The sequence below is a fragment of the Ranitomeya imitator genome, chromosome 3, assembly GCF_032444005.1.
Source record: "Ranitomeya imitator isolate aRanImi1 chromosome 3, aRanImi1.pri, whole genome shotgun sequence".
Classification (NCBI taxonomy): Eukaryota; Metazoa; Chordata; class Amphibia; order Anura; family Dendrobatidae; genus Ranitomeya; species Ranitomeya imitator.
In genome coordinates this window covers 321,515,912-321,538,441 of record NC_091284.1, presented here as the reverse complement: position 1 = coordinate 321,538,441, position 22,530 = coordinate 321,515,912, and the positions used below count along the sequence as shown (strand labels likewise).

At 46.3% G+C, this 22,530-nt stretch overlaps 1 protein-coding gene across 1 annotated transcript in view; it reads left to right on the top strand.

The window, feature by feature from the left end:
* Positions 1-22,530, top strand: part of DNAJC8 (DnaJ heat shock protein family (Hsp40) member C8) — a 143,371-nt gene that overhangs the window by 41,796 nt on the left and 79,045 nt on the right. Inside the window, exons 4-5 of the mRNA XM_069756649.1 lie at positions 13,922-13,988; positions 16,372-16,466. Of these exons, the coding sequence (XP_069612750.1) occupies positions 13,922-13,988; positions 16,372-16,466 (162 nt within the window). The remainder of the gene's footprint in view (positions 1-13,921; positions 13,989-16,371; positions 16,467-22,530) is intronic.

Here is a 22,530-nt window from a genome sequence, read left to right as displayed (position 1 = left end):
TTATTTTGCAGATTATTGTGGAAAATAAGTATTTGGTCACCTAAAAGCATGCAAGGTTTCTGGCTCTCACAGACCTGTAACTTCTTCTTTAAGAGGCTCCTCTGTTCTCCCTTACTGGTAGCATTGCTGCAGGCTGGGATGAGGGGGTGCCTGATGCTGCTTTGCAAAAAAGAAAAAAAAGAAAAGGAGCATGAACTGCACATCCCAAATTCATACGTTGATCTAAAGCCGCTAGGCAAAAATTTATATAACTGAACATGAGGTTTTCAAGTTAACATTCTGATCAGACTGTATGAAGCCCACTGCCACGCCACGGCAAACCTTGTAGTGGGTCCTACCGCCCTAACAGAGCTGAGCCGTGCGGCGCCCACCGCCACAGCGGCAATGCACCAGCAGGGCAGACAGCCTGTTGCCCCACAGCACCCATGCTGCAAGACTGAGTTCCCATGACTCCAGACCGCACCGCCCCACCAGCACAAAGCCACAGCAACAATGGCCGCCACAGCACCAACACCAAAATGAAAGGAGCACTGAAACTCACCTTCCTCCAGCTCATCAGTGAGAGACAAAATGAGCTAGACCCCTTACTTTGCAGTCTCCTGCTAATTAAAATCACCTGTGTCAAATGGGAGGAGTGCTGGTCCAAGAAAAAGACTTGAACATGCTTTGCAAAAAAAAAAAAAAAAAAAGCTTGAACCGCACATCCCAAAATCATACATTGATCTAAAGCCGCTAAGCAAAAATTAATATAACTGAATATGAGGTTTTCAGTTTAACATTCTGATCAGACTGTATGAAGCCCACTGCCACGTCACAGCAAACCTCGTAGGGGCTGTGGGGCAACAGGCTGTCCGCCCTGCTGGTGCATTGCCACCGTGGCGGTGGTCGCCGCACGGCTCCGCTCCGTTAGGGCGGTAGGATCCACTACGAGGTTTGCCGTGACGTGGTAGTGGGCTTCATACAGTCTGATCAGAATGTTAAACTGAAAACCTCATATTCAGTTATATAAATTTTTGCCTAGCGGCTTTAGATCAACTTATGAATTTTAGAGGTGTGGTTCATACCCTTTTTTTTTTTTTCCTTTTTGTGCCTGATGCTGCTGCTTGTGTCTGGTGCTGCAGGGTGCCGGGCGGTGCTGCTGCGGGCTCTGCAGACATTTTATGAAAGGCCAGAGCCCCCGCAGTTCCATGGTTTCCTGTGCGGTGGACTCCGGGAAAATGGCCTTAATATCAGGTAATAAAAATACGGTAATAACATTTCCCACATGTCTACTTTACATCAGCACAATTTTTTTAAACCTTTTTTTTTTTTTTTTGTTAGGAAGTTAGAAGGGTTAAAAGTTGACCATCAATTTCTCATTTTTCCAACAAAATTTGCAAAACATTGTTTTTTTGTTTTTTAGGGACCACATCACATTTGAAGTGACTTTGAGTGGTCTATATGACAAAAAATACCCAAAAGTGACATCATTCTTAAAACTGCACCCCTCAAGGTGCTCAAAACCACATTCAATAAGTTTATTAACCCTTCAGGTGCTTCACAGGAACTGAAGCAATGTGGAAGGAAACAATGAACACAACTTTTTTTTCACAAAAAATTTACTTTAGACCCCAATTTTTTATTTTCACAAATTTGTTGTGCAATTTCTCCTTTGCACGCCGATACTACATATGTGGAAAAAAACTATGGTTTGGATACACAGCAGGGCTTGGAAGGTAAGTAGCACTGTTTCACTGTTTGAACACAAAAAAGCTTTAATCGAGAGCGGATGCCATGTTGCGCTTGGAGAGCCCTGATGTGCCTAAACAGTGGAACCCCTAACCCCCCCCCCCCCCAAAAAAAGTGACCCTATTTTAAAAACTAGACCCTCTCAAGGCACTTATTTTGATGTGTGGTGAGCACCTTGAACCCCTAGGTGCTTCACAGAAATCTAACGTGTTGAACCGTGAAAATAACAAATCATATTTTTTCCACAAAAAATGTTTATAGCCCCAATTTTTTTTCACAAGGGCAGCAGGGGAAAATGGACCTCAAAAATTGTTGTTCAATTTCTTTTTTTATGCGGTAGTTCAAATGTGGGGGAAAACTACTGTTTGGACGCACGGCAAGGCTCTGAAGTGAAGGAGTAATGTTTTGGAATGCAGACTTTGATGGAATGGTCTGCCGGCGTCCTGTTGCATTTGGACATCCCCTGATGTGCCTAAACAGTGGAAACCTCCCACAACGTACCCGATATTGAAATTGATCTAATGTTTCCTGGTATGTGAATTTTATAATGTAGCATTTTAATGTAGTAGAATATGTGAGTAGTACAGAGTGCGTCAGGTTGGCATACGTGAGTAGTGTGGTATGCATCAGTTCTGTGGTGTGCGTCAGGTTGGCATAATGCAGTTGTTTAGGTCAGAAATGAATTTAGTAGTCCTTGGAAGTGTGATGCAGTTTGAAGCATTCTTTTATACAAAGGCCATATTTGTTGGGGCAGGTGTCGCATGGATAAGTGGCGTCCTTGCGTATCTCTCTTCTATAACACACTCTGCAACTCTTTTGCGACCTTCCATTCTTTGTAGTTTGAGGGATCGCACCAGGGTAATGTTGGCCTGGTACAATACGAAAACTTTCAGTTCCAGAAGTAGCGGGACCTGCTCCTTCTTGACTTCCTAAGATTAGGACCTCTATCACTACATCCTGGAACTGGAGTTACGTACCGGTCTGGCTTGTCTCAGATTTGTTCTTCTTCAACAGAAGTAACAGCAATTTGACATTTTGTGGGTCAAAACCAGAGTTTACTTGTGACATATGTGAAGTGTACAAATCCTCAACAGAGCGGATAAAACAATACTTATCTTAAGATGGCTGCTATATCAGGGAGTGACCGTTTAAACTAGAGAAACAGATGCACTACATATTATTAAACATCATCAGATACAACAGCGCCATCTGTTGACACTGCAGTGTAGCTCCTCCAACATCTACCGTATATACTCGAGTATAAGCCGACCCGAGTATAAGCCGACCCCCCCTAATTTTGCCACAAAAAACTGGGAAAACTTATTGACTCGAGTATAAGCCTAGGGTGGAAATGCAGCATTTACCGGTGAATTTCAAAAATAAAAATAGATCATTATTTCCCCATAGCTGTGCCATATAGTGCACTGCACCGTTCATATTTCCCCATAGCTGTGCCCCATACAGTGCTCTGCACCGTTCATTTTGTCCCATAGCTCTGCCCCATACAGTGCTCTGCTCGGCACCATTCATTATTGTCCCATAGCTGTGCCCCATATATGCTCGGCACCGTTCATTATTGTCCCATAGCTGTGCCCCATATATGCTCTGCACCGTTCATTGTGCCCCATATATGCTCTGCACCGTTCATTGTGCCCCATATATGCTCTGCACCGTTCATTGTGCCCCATATATGCTCTGCACCGTTCATTGTGCCCCATATATGCTCTGCACCGTTCATTGTGCCCCATATATGCTCTGCACCGTTCATTGTGCCCCATATATGCTCTGCACCGTTCATTGTGCCCCATATATGCTTTGCACCGTTCATTGTGCCCCATATATGCTCTGCACCGTTCATTGTGCCCCATATATGCTCTGCACCGTTCATTGTGCCCCATATATGCTCTGCACCGTTCATTGTGCCCCATATATGCTCTGCACCGTTCATTGTGCCCCATATATGCTCTGCACCGTTCATTGTGCCCCATATATGCTCTGCACCGTTCATTGTGCCCCATATATGCTCTGCACCGTTCATTGTGCCCCATATATGCTCTGCACCGTTCATTGTGCCCCATATATGCTCTGCACCGTTCATTGTGCCCCATATATGCTCTGCACCGTTCATTGTGCCCCATATATGCTCTGCACCGTTCATTGTGCCCATATATGCTCTGCACCGTTCATTGTGCCCCATATATGCTCTGCACCGTTCATTGTGCCCCATATATGCTCTGCACCGTTCATTTTGTCCCATAGATGCTCCACATAAATCTGTGCCGCCGCCGCTGCTGCTGCAATTAAAAAAAAAACAAAAAACCACATACTCACCTCTCTTGCTTGCAGCTCCCGGCGCCTCCATCTTCCCGGCGTCTCTCTCCGCTCTGACTGATCAGGCAGAGGGCGCCGCGCACACTATATGCGTCATTACGCCCTCTGACCTGAACAGTCAGAGCGCAGACGCCGGGAAGATGGAGGCGCCGGGAAGATGGAGCGGCGGCTGGAACGCGGACAGGTGAATATAAAATACTTACCTAGTCCCGCCGCTCCTGACGCTGCCCCCGCCTGTCACAGCTGGTCTTCGGTGCCGCAGCTTTCTCTATCAGCGGTCACCGGCACCGCTGATTAGAGAAATGAATACGCGGCTCCACCCCTATGGGAGGTGGAGCCGCCTATTCATTTTTCTAATGAGCGGTCCCACGTGACCGCTGAAGAGGGGAAGAAGCTGCAGAACAGAAGACTGTGGGACGGCAGGGGGAGCGTCAGGATCGCTGGGACTAGGTAAGTATGCCTCAGCGCCCTCTCCCCCCTCACCCGCCGACCCTGCCGCCCACCTTGACTCGAGTATAAGCCGAGAGGGGCACTTTCAGCCCAAAAATTTGGGCTGAAAATCTCGGCTTATACTCGAGTATATACGGTAATAAGTCTGTGGCTTGTTGCATGTATTACAACATGGCCAGCACATCGTAACAGCACGAAAGCATTGTACATTGCCATCTGTACGATGTTCACTGCCAGCTTCTTGTTCCACACCTTGGTTTTTCTCATGGCATTGTACGACTAGAGGACTTTTAATCAGGGAGCAATTCTCTCCATGTTCTTGTTGTAGCCCAGTACACAGTCTGGTTTGATTACATGTGTAGTGGTACCTCATACAGCGGTGGGGGTGCTGCTATCATCATATATGGTGGTCATGAAAAGGACATCCCTCGTCGCTACATTGGGCTCTGCTCTCACCCTTTCTGAGCAGCTGCCCAATTAACGTCATAGGGAGGTCTCTCTGATTTGTTGCGGACAGCACCACATGCTGATGTGGCTCAAAGAGAGAGGGAATTGAAGAGTGGGACGCTGGCATAAAAGTTATCTACGTAGAGGTGATAACCTTGATCCAGCAGTGGGTGCACCAAATCCCACACAATTTTACCACTGCCAGGACAGGGGGGCATTCAAGGGATTCAATCTCTGTGTCCTTTTCTTCATAAACTCTAAACCTGTGGGTGTACCTTGAGGTACATTAACTAATCCTGACTATATTCAGTAAAAAATACTGAAGCAGTGGCCAATTACTACAATATATTTTTGCTGTTCCTAATCTAGTCCTATCAACAAATCTAAATAAATTTTCTCCTTCGCCTCATTGGGGGTCACAGGACTGTGGGTGTATGCTTCTGCCGCCAGGTGGCTGACACTAAGTAAACTTGAAAAAAAAGTTAGCTCCTCCTCCATCGTATACACCCTGACACTGGCTACCAGAGACTCCAGTTTATGCTTAGTATCTCAAGGAGGCACATCTCTGGGTCCTGGATTCTTTGGACCCAATTTTCAACATCTTTGGATTGAGGGGGCGACGGACCTTTTTGAGGGTCCGATCTCCCCAAACCATCAACGGGCAAGTATGTGCGAATTTTTTCCACGTATCCTTTTCCGCTACGTGGGATCCTTCACCGGACTTGGCCCTGACCACCCTGAGGTAGCTAGACTCCAGGCTGTACAGGTGCCTGTAGATGTCCGTGTGTTCCCCCCTGATTCCTACACCCCTGCTCGGCGGTGTTAGCTGGGGTGGTGGACGGTCCCTCTCCTTATCCTGGGATAATGGAGATAGGGTTCCTGCACCGTCATTTGTCTTCCCCCTCTCTGGAGTGCGGTGTGACAAAGGGGGGGCTCCTGGCATTACCTACTGCTGCGTCCTCCGGGAGAGCGGTGGCTCCTTCTCGGGTGTTGTGAGTCGGCGCTGCAGCGTGATCCGGCGCTGCGGCGTTAGGACTGCGGCACTGCAGCGTGTTCCGGCTCTGCGGCGTTGGGACTGCGGCGCTGCAGCGTTAAAAGCGGCGCTACGGCGGTATAATGCGGTGGTGCCGCTATCCCCCAGATGCTTCAGGCCTTGCTTAGCCTCCTTCGGGCGTGGGGTAGCGTCTTGCCTGGAGCCTGGGACTTCCGTTCAGCGCGCTGTGAGGCCCCGCCCCCTCCGGCACGTCACTTCCGGTCCGGCTTCTCCTCTCTCTGAAGGGGAAAAATTGAGGCCCCGGCTTCAGGCCTGCTCCAGGCCGCAGCGTTGATTGGCGGTCCCTCCCCCCTAAGGCCTGCTGTGCATATAAGACAGCGCATTTGGGCTCCGCTTCGTGCATTCAGGATCCATCACTCGTGGGGACACAGGACTGGGGTAAGTGCTTCTCCCTCCATCTGGCTGAAGCATTCTTTTTGTCCCAGTCTCTGGCCCTGGGTAGAGCTTTACGGATCACTATGTCTAGAAGGGTTAAGACTCACACGGTTCTTTTTACCGGTTGTGTAACTTGTCGTGCCCCTTTTCCGCACGCCCAAAGTAATCGCCTCTGCGAGGCCTGTGATTCTGAACGCGCCCAGGAGCCCCCCCCCTGCCAGTTCTCCAGTAGTCTCTCCGGCTCCGGTCCCTCAAGCAGATGCTGGGGCAGCTCCGCCGGAATGGGTCGCGTCCTTGTCGCAATCCATGGCATCCCTTACTGAAGCGATCAAATCTCTGTAGACCCCGGCAGTCAGGGCCGGTAGTCCACCTGTCTCGGAGAGGGCCTCAGGGTCTCAGGAGCCTTCGGCCTGCAGGGGCCGCGCTCACTCTAGACAGACGCATGGAAAGCGGATTCGCACAGCGTCGCCCAGGCTTTCAGGTGCTTCCGCATCCTGGAGTTCCGTATCTCATTCTCCTTCCCCTGCGGAAAGCGGGGAAGTTGAGACTGACTACGAGTCAGAAGGGTCCCTTAATTTTGAGAATCCTGGGTTTCAGGAGTCTGTAGATAAACTGATTGACAGCCTCAATTAGGCTTTGGGGATAGAGGACGAGCTCGCCTCATCCTCTGATCATAAGGTCTCTTTTAAGCGGGCTAAACGGGCCCATAGGGTTTTTTCCTCTCACCCTGAGTTTGAGGACCTGATTCGACGCAACCGGGAGCACCCGGACAAGCGCTTTTCAGGGCAAAGAGCTCTGAAGGCTAGGTATCCCTTTGCTTCAGAACTTTGTAGTAAATGGGCAGAAAATCCTTCTGTAGATCCTCCAGTGTCCCGTTTAGCCTCTAGCACGTTGCTATCTCTGCCTAATGGCTCATCGATTAAGGATCCTACGGATCGTCTTATAGAGAGCTTGGCTCGTTCCGTCTTTGAGGCCTCAAGTTCGGCTCTTTTTTCCTTCCTTTGCGGCAACTTGGGTTGCCAGGGCTATGATATCTTGGTCGGAGTCGTTATCAAAGGCTCTTCAAGAAGGTAATTTGTCAGCAGAATTGGCGGAAATGTCATCTCAGGTAGCACTGGCTGGTAGCTATCTGATTAACGTGTCCCTAGATGCAGCAGATTGTGCTTCTTCGGCTGCGTCTAATGCTATTGCCATCAGAAGGGCCCTTTGGTTAAGGTCCTGGCGGGCTGATTCTACCTCTAAAAAATCACTTACATCCCTACCGTATCAGGGTGGTCGTTTGTTCGGAGAGAAGCTGGATCAGCTCATTTCTGACTCCACAGGAGGGAAAAGTAAGTTTCTTCCTCAGCAGAGGGCTAGACAGCCTTTTCGTCGCCAATTTCAGGCCCGTTTTAGAACCTTTCGCAATGTTAGATGGGCCCCAGCATCAGGCTCTCCTGCGCAGGGTCGACCCAATCAGGACCGAGACGGTCGGATCTCTTATACGGCCAGCCAGGGGGGAAGAATGCGTCCCCAGTCTACTAGATCCAGAGGATCTAGGACTCAAAGATGTTCGGCTAAGTGGCTGGAGGCCTCCTCTGGGTGTCTCCAACAAAGTAGGCGGAAGTCTTTTATTTCGCCAGGTCTAGCTTCAGGTAATCCACGACCGGTGGGTTGGAGAGCTCGTATCATCAGGGTAGAAAATAGAGCTGGTTCAGCTGCCTCCTCCCCGGTTCTTCCCATCCCGTCTTCCCAGGTCCGAGTCTCTCCGTCTAAGCCTGTTCAATTCCATAGAGTCCCTTCGTATCAGTGGTGTCATTTCTCCTGTTCCAAGGGAGGAAAGGTTTCAGGGCTTTTATTCCAATCTTTTTGTAGTGCCCAAAAAGGACTGAGCAGTGAGGCCTATCATAGATCTCAAACTCTTAAACAGGTTTGTCCGTGTTCGTCACTTTCGGAGTCTCTCCGGTCAGTCATCGCCTCTCTGGAAAAGGGAGAGTTTTTGGCCTCAGTAGACATTCAGGATGCTTATCTACATATTCCCATCTTTCCGCCTCATCAAAGATTTCTCCGGTTTGCCGTAAACAATCTACACTTTCAATTCACGGCATTACCCGCGCTTAGTAACCCGATGTTTACCCTGGTTACCATCGTTAACCCCTTAGCGACCGCCGATACGCCTTTTAACGGCGGCCGCTAAGGGTACTTAAACCACAGCGCCGTTAATTAACGGCGCTGTGGAAAAAGTCCATAGCGCCCCCCAGAGGCCGATTTTCTCCGGGGTCTCGGCTGCCGAGGGTAGCCGAGACCCCAGAGAACATGATTCGGGGGTTTTTTAACCCTCCCCGCATTTGCGATCGCCGGTAATTAACCGTTTACCGGCGATCGCAAAAAAAAAAAAAAAGCGATCTCTTTTTAATTTCTCTGTCCTCCGATGTGATCGCACATCGGTGGACAGAGAAAAGGGGTCCCAGGTGGCCCCCCAATACTCACCTAGCTCCCCCGATGCTCCTCGTGTCTCCCTGTGGGCGCCGCCATCTTCAAAATGGCGGGCGCATGCGCAGTGCGCCCGCCGGCCGGCACCGGGAGAATCTTTGGGGTCTCGGCTGCCGGGGGTAGCCGAGACCCCAAAGAGCATGATCGGGGTCGGTATTACCGACCCCTGTTTTGCGATCGCCGGTAATTAACTGTTTACCGGCGACCGCAAAAAAAAAAAAAAAAAGTAAAGTGTAATTCTCTGTCCTCTGATGTGATCGCACATCAGAGGACAGAGAAATAGGGGGATTCGGGGACCCTAGCATACTCACCTAGGTCCCTGGATCCTCTTGCTGCTCCTCCTGGCCGCCGGCAGAAGAACATGCCCAGTGCGCCCGCCATCTGTCTCCATCTGCCGGCCGGCAGGAGAACAGCAGTTGGGGCTAAAATTAGGGGTAGGGTTAGGGGTAGGGTTAGGGGTAGGGGTAGGGCTAGGGTTAGGGCTAGGGTTGGGGCTAAATTTAGGGTTAGGGTTGGGGCTAAATTTAGGGTTAGGCTTCTTTCACACTTACGTCGGTACGGGGCCGTCGCAATGCGTCGGCCCGACATACCGACGCACGTTGTGAAAATTGTGCACAACGTGGGCAGCAGCTGTAGTTTTTCAACGCATCCGCTGCCCAATCTATGTCCTGGGGAGGAGGGGGCGGAGTTACGGCCACACATGAGCGGTCAGAAATGGCGGATGCGACGTACAAAAAAAACGTTTCATTGAACGTTTTTTTGTGCCGACGCTCCGCCAAAACACAACTGATCCAGTGCACGACGGACGCGACGTGTGGCCATCCGTCACGATCCGTCGGCAATACAAGTCTATGGGCAAAAAACGCATCCTGCGGGCACATTTGCAGGATCCGTTTCTTGTCCAAAACAACGGATTGCGACGGAATGCCAAACGACGCAAGTGTGAAAGTAGCCTTAGGGCTAGGGTTAGGGTTGGGGCTAAAGTTAGGGCTAGGGTTGGGGCTAAAGTTAGGGTTAGAGCTGGGATTAGGGTTAGGGTTTGGATTAGGGTTGGTATTAGGGTTAGGGTTGGCATTAGGGTTACGCTTGGGATTAGGGTTAGGTTTGGGATTAGGGTTAGGGTTGTGATTGGGGGTGTATTGGGATTAGGGTTAGGTTTGGGATTAGGGTTAAGGTTAGGGTTGGGATTAGGGGTGTATTGGGATTAGGGTTACGTTTGAGGTTATGGTTGAGATTAGGATTAGGGGTGTATTGGATTTAGGGTTTTGATTAGGGTTATGGTTAGGGTTGACATTAGGGTTGTTTTGGGGTAAGGGTTGTGATTATGGTTAGGGTTAGTGATTAGGATTATGGATCAGGTTGGGATTAGGGTTAGGGGTGTGTTGGGGTTAGGGTTGGAGCTAGAATTGGGGGGTTTCCACTGTTTAGGTACATCAGGGGGTCTCCAAACACGACAGCCAATTTTGCGCTCAAAAAGTCAAATGGTGCTCCCTCCCTTCTGAGCTCTGCCGTGCGCCCAAACAGTGGGTTACCCCCACATATGGGGCATCAGCGTACTCGGGATAAATTGGACAACAACTTCTGGGGTCCAATTTCTCTTGTTACCCTTGTGAAAATAAAAACTTGGGGGCTACAATATCTTTTTTGTGAAAAAAAAAATATTTTTTATTTTCACGACTCTGCATTCTAAACTTCTGTGAAGCACTTGGGCATTCAAAGTTCTCACCACACATCTAGATAAGTTCCTTGGGGGGTCTAGTTTCCAAAATGGGGTCACTTGTGGAGGGTTTCTACTGGTTAGGTACATCAGGGGCTCTGCAAACGCAACATAATACCCGCAGACCATTCTATCAAAGTCTGCATTCCAAAACGGCGCTCCTTCCTTCCGAGCTCTGCCGTGCGCCCAAACAGTGGTTTACCCCCACATATGGGGTACCAGCATACTCAGGACAAATTGGACAACAACTTTTGGGGTCCAATTTCTCTTGTTACCCTAGTGAAAATAAAAACTTGGGGGCTAAAAAATCTTTTTTTTTTTTTTTTTTTTAAATATTTTTTATTTTCACGGCTCTGCATTATAAACTTCTGTGAAGCACTTGGGCATTCAAGGTTCTCACCACACATCTAGATAAGTTCCATGGGGGGTCTAGTTTCCAAAATGGGGTCACTTGTGGGGGATTTCTACTGTTTAGGCACATCAGGGGCTCTCCAAACGCGACATGGCGTCCGATCTCAATTCCAGCCAATTCTACATTGAAAAAGTAAAACGGCACTCTTTCTCTTCCAAGCTCTGCGCTGCGCCCAAACAGTGGTTTATCCCCACATATTGGGTATCGATGTACTCAGGAGAAATTGCACAACAACTTTAGTGGTATAATTTCTCCTGTTACCCTTGTGAAAATAAAAATTTGTGGGCGAAAAGATCATTTTTGTGTAAACAAAAGCGATTTTTTATTTTCACGGCTCTACGTTATAAACTTCTGTGAAGCACTTGGGGGTTCAAAGTGCTCACCACACATCTAGATAAGTTCCTTAAGGGGTCTAGTTTCCAAAATGGTGTCACTTGTGGTGAGTTTCCACTGTTTAGGAACATCAGGGGCTCTCCAAATGTGACATGGCGTCCGATCTCAATTCCAGCCAATTCTGCATTGAAAAAGTCAAACGACGCTCCTTCACTTCTAAGTTCTGCGGTGCGCCCAAAAAGTGGTTTACCCCCACATATGGGGTATTGGCGTATTCAGGAGAAATTGCATAACAAAATTTATGGTTACATTTCTGTTTTTACACTTGTGAAAATAAAAAAAATGGTTCTGAATTAAGATGTTTGCAAAAAAAAGTTATATGTTCATTTTTTCCTTCCACATTGTTTCAGTTCCTGTGAAGCACGTAAAGGGTTAATAAACTTCTTGAATGTGGTTTTGAGAACCTTGAGGGGTGTAGTTTTTATGGTGTCACACTTCATTATTTTCTATCATATAGACCCCTCAAAATGACTTCAAATGTGATGTGGTCCCTAAAAAAAAATGGTGTTGTAAAAATGAGAAATTGCTGGTCAACTTTTAACCCTTATAACTCCCTAACAAAAAAAAATTTTGTTTCCAAAATTGTGCTGATGTAAAGTAGACATGTGGGAAATGTTATTTATTAACTATTTTTCGTGACATATCTCTCTGATTTAAGGGCATAAAAATACAAAGTTTGAAAATTGCAAAATTTTAAAAATTTTCGCCATATTTCCGTTTTTTTCATAAATAATCGCAAGTAATATCGAAGAAATGTTACCACTAACATGAAGTACAATATGTCACGAAAAAACAATCTCAGAATCAGCGGGATCCGTTGAAGTGTTCCAGAGTTATAACCTCATAAAGTGACAGTGGTCAGAATTGTAAAAATTGGCCTGGTCATTAAGTACCAAATTGGCTCTCACTAAGGGGTTAATGTAAAAAAACAAACACTACATACTTACCTACCGCTGTCTGTCCTCGGCGCTCTGCTTCTCTGCTCTGGCTGTGAGCACAGCGGCCGGAAAGCAGAGCGGTGACGTCACCGCTGTGCTTTCCGGCTGCCCGGCGCTCACAGTCAGAGCAGAGAAGCAGAGCGCCGGGGACAGACAGCGGTAGGTAAGTATGTAGTGTTTGTTTTTTTACTTTAACGATGGTAACCAGGGTAAACATCGGGTTACTAAGCGCAGCCCTGTGCTTAGTAACCCGATGTTTACCCTGGTTACCAGCGAAGACATCGCTGAATCGGCGTCACACACGCCGATCCAGCGATGTCTGCAGGGAGTCCAGCGACGAAATAAAGTCCTGGCCTTTCTTCCCCGACCAGCGACATCACAGCAGGGACCTGATCGCTGCTGCCTGTCACACTGGACGATATCGCTAGCGAGGACGCTGCAACGTCACGGATCGCTAGCGATATTGTCTAGTGTGACGGTACCTTTATTCGCCGTGCAATGCTCCTCTGGGAAATATAATATGCAAATTGCCTCTTCTGAGAAACTGAGGACTTGAACTCTATAGCGCCACCTGTTGGAAGTAGCGATCCTTTAAAGGGCACCTGTCACCCCGAAAATCGCGGGTGAGGTAAGCCCACCGGCATCAGGGGCTTATCTACAGCATTCTGTAATGCTGTAGATAAGCCCCCGATGTTACCTGAAAAAGGAGAAAAAGAGGTTATATTATACTCACCCAGGGGCGGTCCCGCTGCTGGTCAGGTCGGATGGGCGTCTCCGGTCCGCTGCGGCGCCTCCTATGTTCTTTCCATGACGTCCTCTTCTGATCTTCAGCCACGGCTCCGGCGCAGGCGTACTTTGCTCTGCCCTCTTGAGGGCAGAGGATAGTACTGCAGTGCGCAGGCGCCGGAAAGGTCAGAGGCCCGGCGCCTGCGCACTGCAGTACTTTGTCTGCCCTCAACAGGGCAGAGCAAAGTACGCCTGCGCCGGAGCCGTGGCTGAAGATCAGAAGAGGACGTCATGGAAAGAACATAGGAGGCGCCGGAGCGGACCGGAGACGCCCATCCGACCTGACCAGCAGCGGGACCGCCCCTGGGTGAGTATAATATAACGTCTTTTTCTCCTTTTTCAGGTAACATCGGGGGCTTATCTACAGCATTACAGAATGCTGTAGATAAGCCCCTGATGCCGGTGGGCTTACCTCACCCGCGATTTTCGGGGTGACAGGTTCCCTTTAAGTCACAATCAACCCTTTAACAAGTGAGCATGGTTGCTGATCAGTGGCTCAGCAGCTGTAGGACGCACGCACAGAGGTGCTGCAGGGGTGGGGGGGGGGGGGGGGGGGGGGGATGGGAGGAAAAAACAGATGGACAAAAAAAAGTCTTGGGAAAACAGCAGGTAAAAGTGCAGACCAGTGATGTGTCAGCTCGGGACGCATGGAGGTGTTGTATAGGGGGACTAGACGGGCAAAAAAGTCCCATTCTCAGGATCAGTGGAAATCCAATCACTGGGACAGCTATGGATGGCAGACTATGCAGAGTTTCCTAAATGGTGTTTACTGCGTGAAATTGAATTCTATTGATTTGTTTGTTATTTTCTGTTTTCAGTTATCAATTCTTGTTCATCCAGACAAAAATCAAGATGATCCTGAAAGAGCCCAGAAAGCCTTTGAAGGTAATGCTGTATTACTTTCTTTCTACCCATCAAGTATATTTCTATTTATTGTTCATTCATATATAGTCTATTTGACCACGCAGTTTTTGCATAAACAAGCCTGGTGTACACAGGGTGTTTTTTGACTGCATGATGTAATAGGCCAAGTTAACCCCTTGGCTGTCAGCCGCTTTTGGCCTTTTTTCCTCCTCTTTTCTATAGTCTGGCTCCAGGAGCTATAACTCTTTTAAATGTTTTTGGCAACAGTCAAATGAGGGCTTGTTTTTTTTCCAGGATAAGTTACATTTCTCAGTGGCAACATTTTGTGGTTCCTAGCATTTATTAACTCTTTATGGGAAGGAACATGAACAAAACAACAATTCTATCAATTCTATCATTGATCTTTATTAATCCTTTGGGAGGCTAAAAGTCAACAACAAAAAACAGCAATTCAATTTTTTTTTTCTAATTTAACAGCAGTCACCATTTAATAATGTACTTGACATGTGCTGTGGTTTAATACAATCACAGTTTTTTTTTGTGTGAACTCCCTAACTACACTATCTAACCTTCTAGATTAAAAACAAGACCAGATTTAAAGGGGTGGTGCGAAGTTAAAGTAAATTACTTTCTAAAACGAAGATATTTTCTAATATACGGTACTTGCATTGAAAAATTCCCTACCATTCCCTAACTGCAACTAACTGCTGGTCTATCATATTCCCCTTCCTGTGTGATGATTTCTTTGAGTACCCCAGTGCATGCTGGGATACTCAAACAAAGCATCATGGGGGGTTCAGGGGCTGCAGTTACTGCCGCAACTTCTGCTCCCTTATCAGTGACCCTCATTCCAGCAGTTGGGCTAGTTCCTACTGTATCCTTGCATGCACTCTGTTCTCAGCTCAGTGGTAATCAACGGCGCCCCCGCAAGTGACTCTAAAAAATAGACTATCGCTGTAGTTACGGAACGGTAGGGAATTTTTAATGCAAGTGTATTAGAAAATAGCTTGGATTTAGAAAGTAATTTTCTTTAATTTTTTTTTTTTTTTTGAGAGAGTTCACTGTGTTGTATAATTGTCATGTTAATGTTATTCTGCGTTATGAATATGTTGATGGCCCAATATTGGTGTTTTATATCGTAGGAACCCTATCTTTCATTTAATGGAACTGTTACAGCCATTTTTTTTTGCATAATGACCTGAATTTTTTTTTATTTGTAGCATTTTGAAATGCTTATAACTTTTTGATCAATTAGTTAATACTTTTGAGACCAAATCCAAAATATTAATTAGGGTATAGATTTTCATATTTCTTATTTTTTTTCTACAGCATTCACTGCATGGGTTGAAAATTGATGTGGTTTCATAGAATGATTTGTTATGAATGCAGCAAAACCAAATGTGATTTTTTTATTTTTTTATTTGTATGCAGGGAGGATATTGTTTTTTTTTTGTTTGTTTGTTTGTCTTCCTACACAGTTTTAAAGGGGAGTCCCATCTCGAAGATCCTAAAAATATTATCAATTACCGCTAATTACAAGTATAGTATAGTTCTTCTGATTAGCTATGTCGCTTACCCCATGTGCAGGGCATTGCAGTAGCTTAGAGATCCATGGTTTCAGCCACTAACGACTAACTGTCACTATGTATAAGACCCTAACCATGAATCTCTAAGCTACTATAGCGAACATATGGATATAGCAAATCAGAAGAACTATGCTACACTTTTTATTGGAGGCATTTGCTAATATTCTTACATCTGCTACACATTGGAATAGGTTTTTAGAGATGGGGAATACTCCTTTAATAGTCCGGTAAGAGGACATGGACCTGTGTTCCTCTGATTGCATAATTTTCACTGTCAGTTTTTGACAGCAAATCAGATCCTACCAGGGGCCTTGTTGCCATTGCTCCCTTTGGTGCCGATGGTTGCGATCTCCCTTTATCAGACTCCTTACATGTTGCAGTCACTACTGTTGGCAGCATATGAGATTGGCACTATGTCTGGCCTCGGCACACGCAGCAGCAGCCTGGTTGTATGTAACAGCCAGTTTCTGCTGCAGATGGCATGGGTACAACCATAATTGTACGTCTGATAGCAGGAAATTGCCTGCAATCTGGATGTATAGTTATGTCCATTTGTGGGAAGAGTTAATGAACAAGGATCATGTGCTAATGATCTGGCTAAACGTGCACTCAGAATACCCAATATCAAAACCATGTTAGTATAAAAACTGTATGAAAACTGCAATGGGCCTTGCCCTCAAATACAGTGCTTTACTGATGTGATCTTTGACAGCCATTACGCTGTAATATTGTTTTATGTTATGACTAAGTCCATTTATCCACAGCCCATTCATTCAGGTTGATCCAGCTCTTCATCTTTTCCCTTTTGCTTTTGACAGCTGTAGACAAGGCATATAAACGGTTGCTTGATGCCGAGCAGAAGAAGCGGGCACTAGATGTTATCCAGGCTGGACACGAGTATATTGAGCACATAGTAAGTCCTGTGCCATATACTTTTATTTAAATGCAAAAAGTGTATGTTCCACAAAACTTGGTATAGACAAATGGCTCTAAACCCAGGTAACCAGTTAGACCATTTAATTTGTCATTTATATTTAGTAGCAGGATAAGAACACCCATATACATCAGTAGAAAATTCAAGAAGGTAGAAATCGACAGATTTCCAGGCACATTGGATATCAGCCTCCTAAATTTTGATTCCAGAATATTTTGGATTTACTTACCGTATTTTCTGGTGTATAAGACGACTGGGCGTATAAGACGACCCCCAACTTTTCCATATAAAATATGGAATTTGGGATATGTCCGCCGTATAAGACGGGGGTCATCTTATACGCCCAGTCATCTTATACGGCGTGTGGTTCCCAGGGTCTGGAGGAGAGGAGACTCTCCTTCAGGCTCTGGGATCCATATTCATGTAAAAAATAAAGAATAAAAATAAAAAATATGGATATACTCACCCTTCCGACGAACTCTGGCTCTCGGCACTGCAAGCGTCTGCCTCCGTTCCTAAGAATGCAGTGATTGAAGGACCTTCGATGACGTCGCGGTCAGGTGAGTATGGAGTATATCCATATTTTTTATTTTTATTCTTTATTTTTTACATGAATATGGATCTCAGGGCCTGAAGGAGAGTCTCCTCTCCTTCAGACCCTGGGAACCATCCAGGATCGCTCCATGCACCCGTACCTGGCGTATAAGACGACCCCCGACTTTTGGGACAATTTGTAGGGGTTAAAAAGTCGTCTTATACGTCGGAAAATACGGTATTTCAAGTTGTCTGCCCAGTTGCTTTACAGTTCAGCAGCACACAACTGACGCTGTTTTCTGTGCACAAGTCTGACCTTAAAGGGAACCTGTCAGCAGGATTGTGCACAGTAACCTACACCGTGTCAGGTCGGTGCCGTTATACTGATTAAAATGACACCAGCATTGATGAAATCTGTCTTGTGGTTGTTGTTTAATCTTTATTTTCCCTTCCCCCATGACAGCACACCTGATAGAGGGGATCCACCCAGTCAGGACAGGATCCCTACTGAAAATAAAAGGGCGGTACCTCTCCGTCGCTTCTGTTGGGTTTCCTGTCCTGACAGGGACCCTTGTGCTGAAGAAGGCAGTTCAAGGTTTTGTCTTTTATACTCACCCACGCCTATCCCGGCACTGGAAGAACGGCCTGTATGCCGGCCTTCAGGTGGTGGAAGTTCCGTCCGCAGGTCCTGGGGCCTTGTCATACGTGCAGGCGTGGGGCAGCCCAGTCAGAGGTCCAACGACTCTTCTGTAGCTGCTGAGCCGCTCTCCCTCCTCTGCCGGCCATCCATCACTCCAGGTTAGGAGCTCCACTTCCGGGTAGCGCTGCTGGAGTCGCGTGCGAGGCACGCTGGTAATGGGTGTGCCCGCGTGATGTCGGTATGACGTGCCGGATCCAAGATGGCGGCACCCATGCTGAAAACGCCAACCGGTAGCGCAGAGTTTTTTCAAGCGTCCCGGCAGAGTGGTGGAGGAGGGAGGGGCACCGGAGGAGGCGGAGAGCGCAGTGGATCCCTCTTAAAAGAGGGGATAACCACAGAAGAGGCGCTCATGTCTAGTACTCAATATGGAAGAGTATGTGGAGCAGGAGCTCTTACCAAGTTCTAAGCCTGGTCGTAAGAGATAGGCACTGGGAGAAGCAGCTGCTCGAGTGGCAGGAGTGGCGGTCATCCCAAACAGAAGTCACAGGGCTCTTAAATATCCAGGAAGAACGTGATTTGTACCCCTGATCAGCCTCTGAATCCAGTACCCTTGATTGACAGCGGTGGTGAGTAATCTACTAGAATGTCACCCTGGTGTTAATGAGGGTAATTTTTCTCTGCTTAAATCACCAGGGGCCGAGGAATAATTAGTGTGCCCTTTGAAAAAACCCTCTGGCAGTTCATTAGCAGAAAGATCAGCAATACACCAGCCCTTAATGACACTGAGCAGGGCGATGTCACTGCTAGGCTCTCCAACATCTTGTATACCGGCAGTAAGATGGGCACAGTTTCACCTAAGGCAGCTACAGTGGGAGGTCCTGTCAGCGCAGAGATCATTGAAAGGACATTTGGAAGGAAAAGTACATCTTTCCTTGATCGTAAGAGATTTCCTAACCTGGTGGACTGTAAGAGAGCATTTGGCACCGGGAGTCCAGTGGCTATGACCTGTGTAAGATATGATAACAACCGATGCGAATGGTACGGGATGGGGAGCACATCTAAGACCACACGCAGTGCAGGGAACATGGTCTTTATAAAAAGTTCAGGGTTCAAATACAAAGGAGCTGTGGAAAAAGCCTTGAGACATGCATAAAATGCATGTAGTTGCGATCTGTAGGACCTTTCTATTTATCATGTGATTCTGATAGTGTGTGATAGGTCCATTTTTTCTATATAAGCAAGACTGAATGTGGGTTTTATATGGGCATGAATAAGATCCTGTGTGATCGAAACGCGTTGCCTATATTCATGTAACCACCTGCGCCCTGTTAACTCTGTAAGGATGTCCGTTTTAATGAAGTTGGACTAATAAAGAATTTTGCCATTTTATTGGAGCTGGAGTTTCCACGTTTTCGTATACTGCAATTGCTTGGCGTCTTGGTCTGGACGAATCTCCGTGCTCAATTATCTATGGTCTGGTTGGTGAGCTGGCTGCGGCTTATAGCCGATTTTTTTCTATTGGACATTTTCTCCCCTTGCTTTGTGGCCGCCATGCCCGAGTCATGTCGGAAAATCGAGCAGTGGTGGCTTATATCAACTGCTAGGGGGGAAAAAGATCCCGTACTCTTATGGAGGTAGCCAGCATCCTGTTTCAGTTAGCAGAACAAAACTTATCTCTCAAGGCACTTCACATAAGGGGCATCGAAAATACAAAGGCAGACTTCCTTAGTCGCAGGGAATTGAGACAGGGGGAATGGTCCCTGAACCCTCGAGTGTTCCAGCAGATAGTACAGGCCTAGGGGAAAGCCAGAGATAGACCTATTTGCCACCTTACACAACAGAAAGGTCAGGAATTTCTGCTCTCTAAATCCGTCAGAAAATCCGTTTGCGGTAGATACCCTGCACATACCCTGGAAATTTACCCTGGCCTGCGTGTTTCCCCCTATAGCAATGCCTCCAGCAGTGGTGAGGAAGATCAGAGAGGATCAAGCAAGGGTGATCCTCATTGCCCCATTTTGGCCAAGGAGACAGTTGTTCTCTCTTCTGAGGCGGATGTCGGTTTCAGATCCATGGATTTTACCAGAGATTCCGGACCTACTTACCCAGGGACCAGTATGCCTCTCTCATGTGAAGGGCTTCCATCTGACAGCATGGAATTGAGAGGGTGTTACTGAGTCGCTGGGGGTTCTCTCCAGGGCTAGGCTCCACCCTGTTGAAGAGTAGGAAGTTGATTACATCTAGAATCTATGGTAGAACATGGAGAAAATTTCTGGAATTCCTGGGTCAAAGTCAACCTTTGGGGGAGGAGGCGCCAATGGGGCCTATTCTAGTATTTCTACAGACAGGATTACAACTTGCGTTAACAACCAGTACACTCAAGGTTCAGGTTTTGGCCTTGGGCGCCTCATATAATTGCAACCTAGCATCCAATAGGTGGGTGTCAGGTTTAATAAAATCCTGTAGTAGATCTAGACCGGTTTTAGTACCCAAAATTCCTCCCTGGGATCTAACCAGAGACCCATATAAGCCCTTACAGCTGTTGTCACCAAAATTCCTCACGTTTAACCCCTTCATGACCCAGCCTATTTTGACCTTAAAGACCTTGCCGTTTTTTGCAATTCTGACCAGTGTCCCTTTATGAGGTAATAACTCAGGAACGCTTCAACGGATCCTAGCGGTTCTGAGATTGTTTTTTCGTGACATATTGGGCTTCATGTTAGTAGTAAATTTAGGTCAATAAATTCTGCGTTTATTTGTGATAAAAACAGAAATTTGGCGAAAATTTTGAAAATTTCGCAATTTTCACATTTTGATTTTTTATTCTGTTAAACCAGAGAGATATGTGACACAAAATAGTTAATAAATAACATTTCCCACATGTATACTTTACATCAGCATAATTTTGGAAACAAAATTTTTTTTTGTTAGGAAGTTATAAGGGTTAAAATTTGACCAGCGATTTGTCATTTTTACAACGAAATTTACAAAACCATTTTTTTTAGGGACCACCTCACATTTGAAGTCAGTTTGAGGGGTCTATATGGCTGAAAATACCCAAAAGTGACACCATTCTAAAAACTGCACCCCTCAAGGTACTCAAAACCACATTCAAGAAGTTTATTAACCCTTCAGGTGCTTCACAGCAGCAGAAGCAACAAGGAAGGAAAAAATTAACATTTAACTTTTTAGTCACAAAAATTATCTTTTAGCAACAATTTTAATATTTTCCCAATGGTAAAAGGAGAAACTGAACCACGAAAGTTGTTGTCCAATTTGTCCTGAGTACGCTGATACCTCATATGTGGGGGTAAACCACTGTTTGGGCTATTTTGATTTATTGCATCCCATTACTTGATTTTATCTATGTATCTTTTTGTATTCTAGTTATATGGTTCTATTAATAAATTGTTACAGTTTAGCTCTTTGTGTCCATTTTTCATTCGGGTTTTCTTTTTTTTTTGGAAGGGAAGGAGCGCCATTTGACTTTTTGAATCAAAAATTGGCTCCACTCTTTAGCGGACACCATGTCACGTTTGGAGAGCACCCGTGTGCCTAAAAATTGGAGCTCCCCCACAAGTGACCCCACTGTTTGGGCACATGGTAAGGCTCGGAAGGGAAGGAGCGCCATTTGACTTTTTGAATGAAAAATTATTTCCATCGTTAGCGGACACCATGTCGCGTTTGGATAGCTCCTGTGTGCCTAAACATTGGCGCTCCCCCACAAGTGACCCCATTTTGGAAACTAGACCCCCCAAGGAACTTATTTAGATGCCTAGTGAGCACTTTAAACCCTCAGATGCTTCACAAATTGATCTGTAAAAATGAAAAAGTACTTTTTTTTCACAAAAAAATTCTTTTCGCCTCAATTTTTTCATTTTCACATAGGCAGTAGGATAAAATGGATCATAAAATTTGTAGGGCAATTTCTCCCGAGTACGCCGATACCTCATATGTGGGGGTAAACCACTGTTTGGGCACTCGGCAGGGCTCGGAAGGGAAGGCGCGCCATTTGACTTTTTGAATGGAAAATTAGCTCCAATTGTTAGCGGACACCATGTCGCGTTTGGAGAGCCCCTGTGTGCCTAAACATTGGAGCTCCCCCACAAGTGACCCCATTTTGGAAACTAGACCCCCCAAGGAACTTATCTAGATGCACATTGAGCACTTTAAACCCCCAGGTGCTTCACAGAAGTTTATAACGCAGAGCCATGAAAATAAAAAATAATTTTTCTTTCCTCAAAAATGATTTTTTAGCCTGGAATTTCCTATTTTGCCAAGGATAATAGGAGAAATTGGACCCCAAATATTGTTGTCCAGTTTGTCCTGAGTACGCTGATACCCCATATGTGGGGGTAAACCACTGTTTGGGCGCACGGCAGGGCTCGGAAGGGATGGCATGCCATTTGGCTTTTTAAATGGAAAATTAGCTCCAATCATTAGCGGACACCATGTCACGTTTGGAGAGCCCCTGTGTGCCTAAACATTGGAGATCCCCCAGAAATGACCCAATTTTGGAAACTAGACCCCCAAAGGAACTAATCTAGATGTGTGGTGAGGACTTTGAACCCCCAAGTGCTTCACAGAAGTTTATAACGCAGAGCCATGAAAATAAAAAAAAAAATTATTTTCTCAAAAATGATCTTTTAGCCTGCAATTTTTTATTTTCCCAAGGGTAACAGGAGAAATTGGACCCCAATAGTTGTTGTCCAGTTTCTCCTGAGTACGCTGATACCCCATGTGTGGGGGTAAACCACTGTTTGGGCACACGTTGGGGCTCGGAAGTGAAGTAGTGACTTTTGAAATGCAGACTTTGATGGAATGGTCTGCGGGCGTCACATTGCGTTTGCAGAGCCCCTGGTGTGCCTAAAC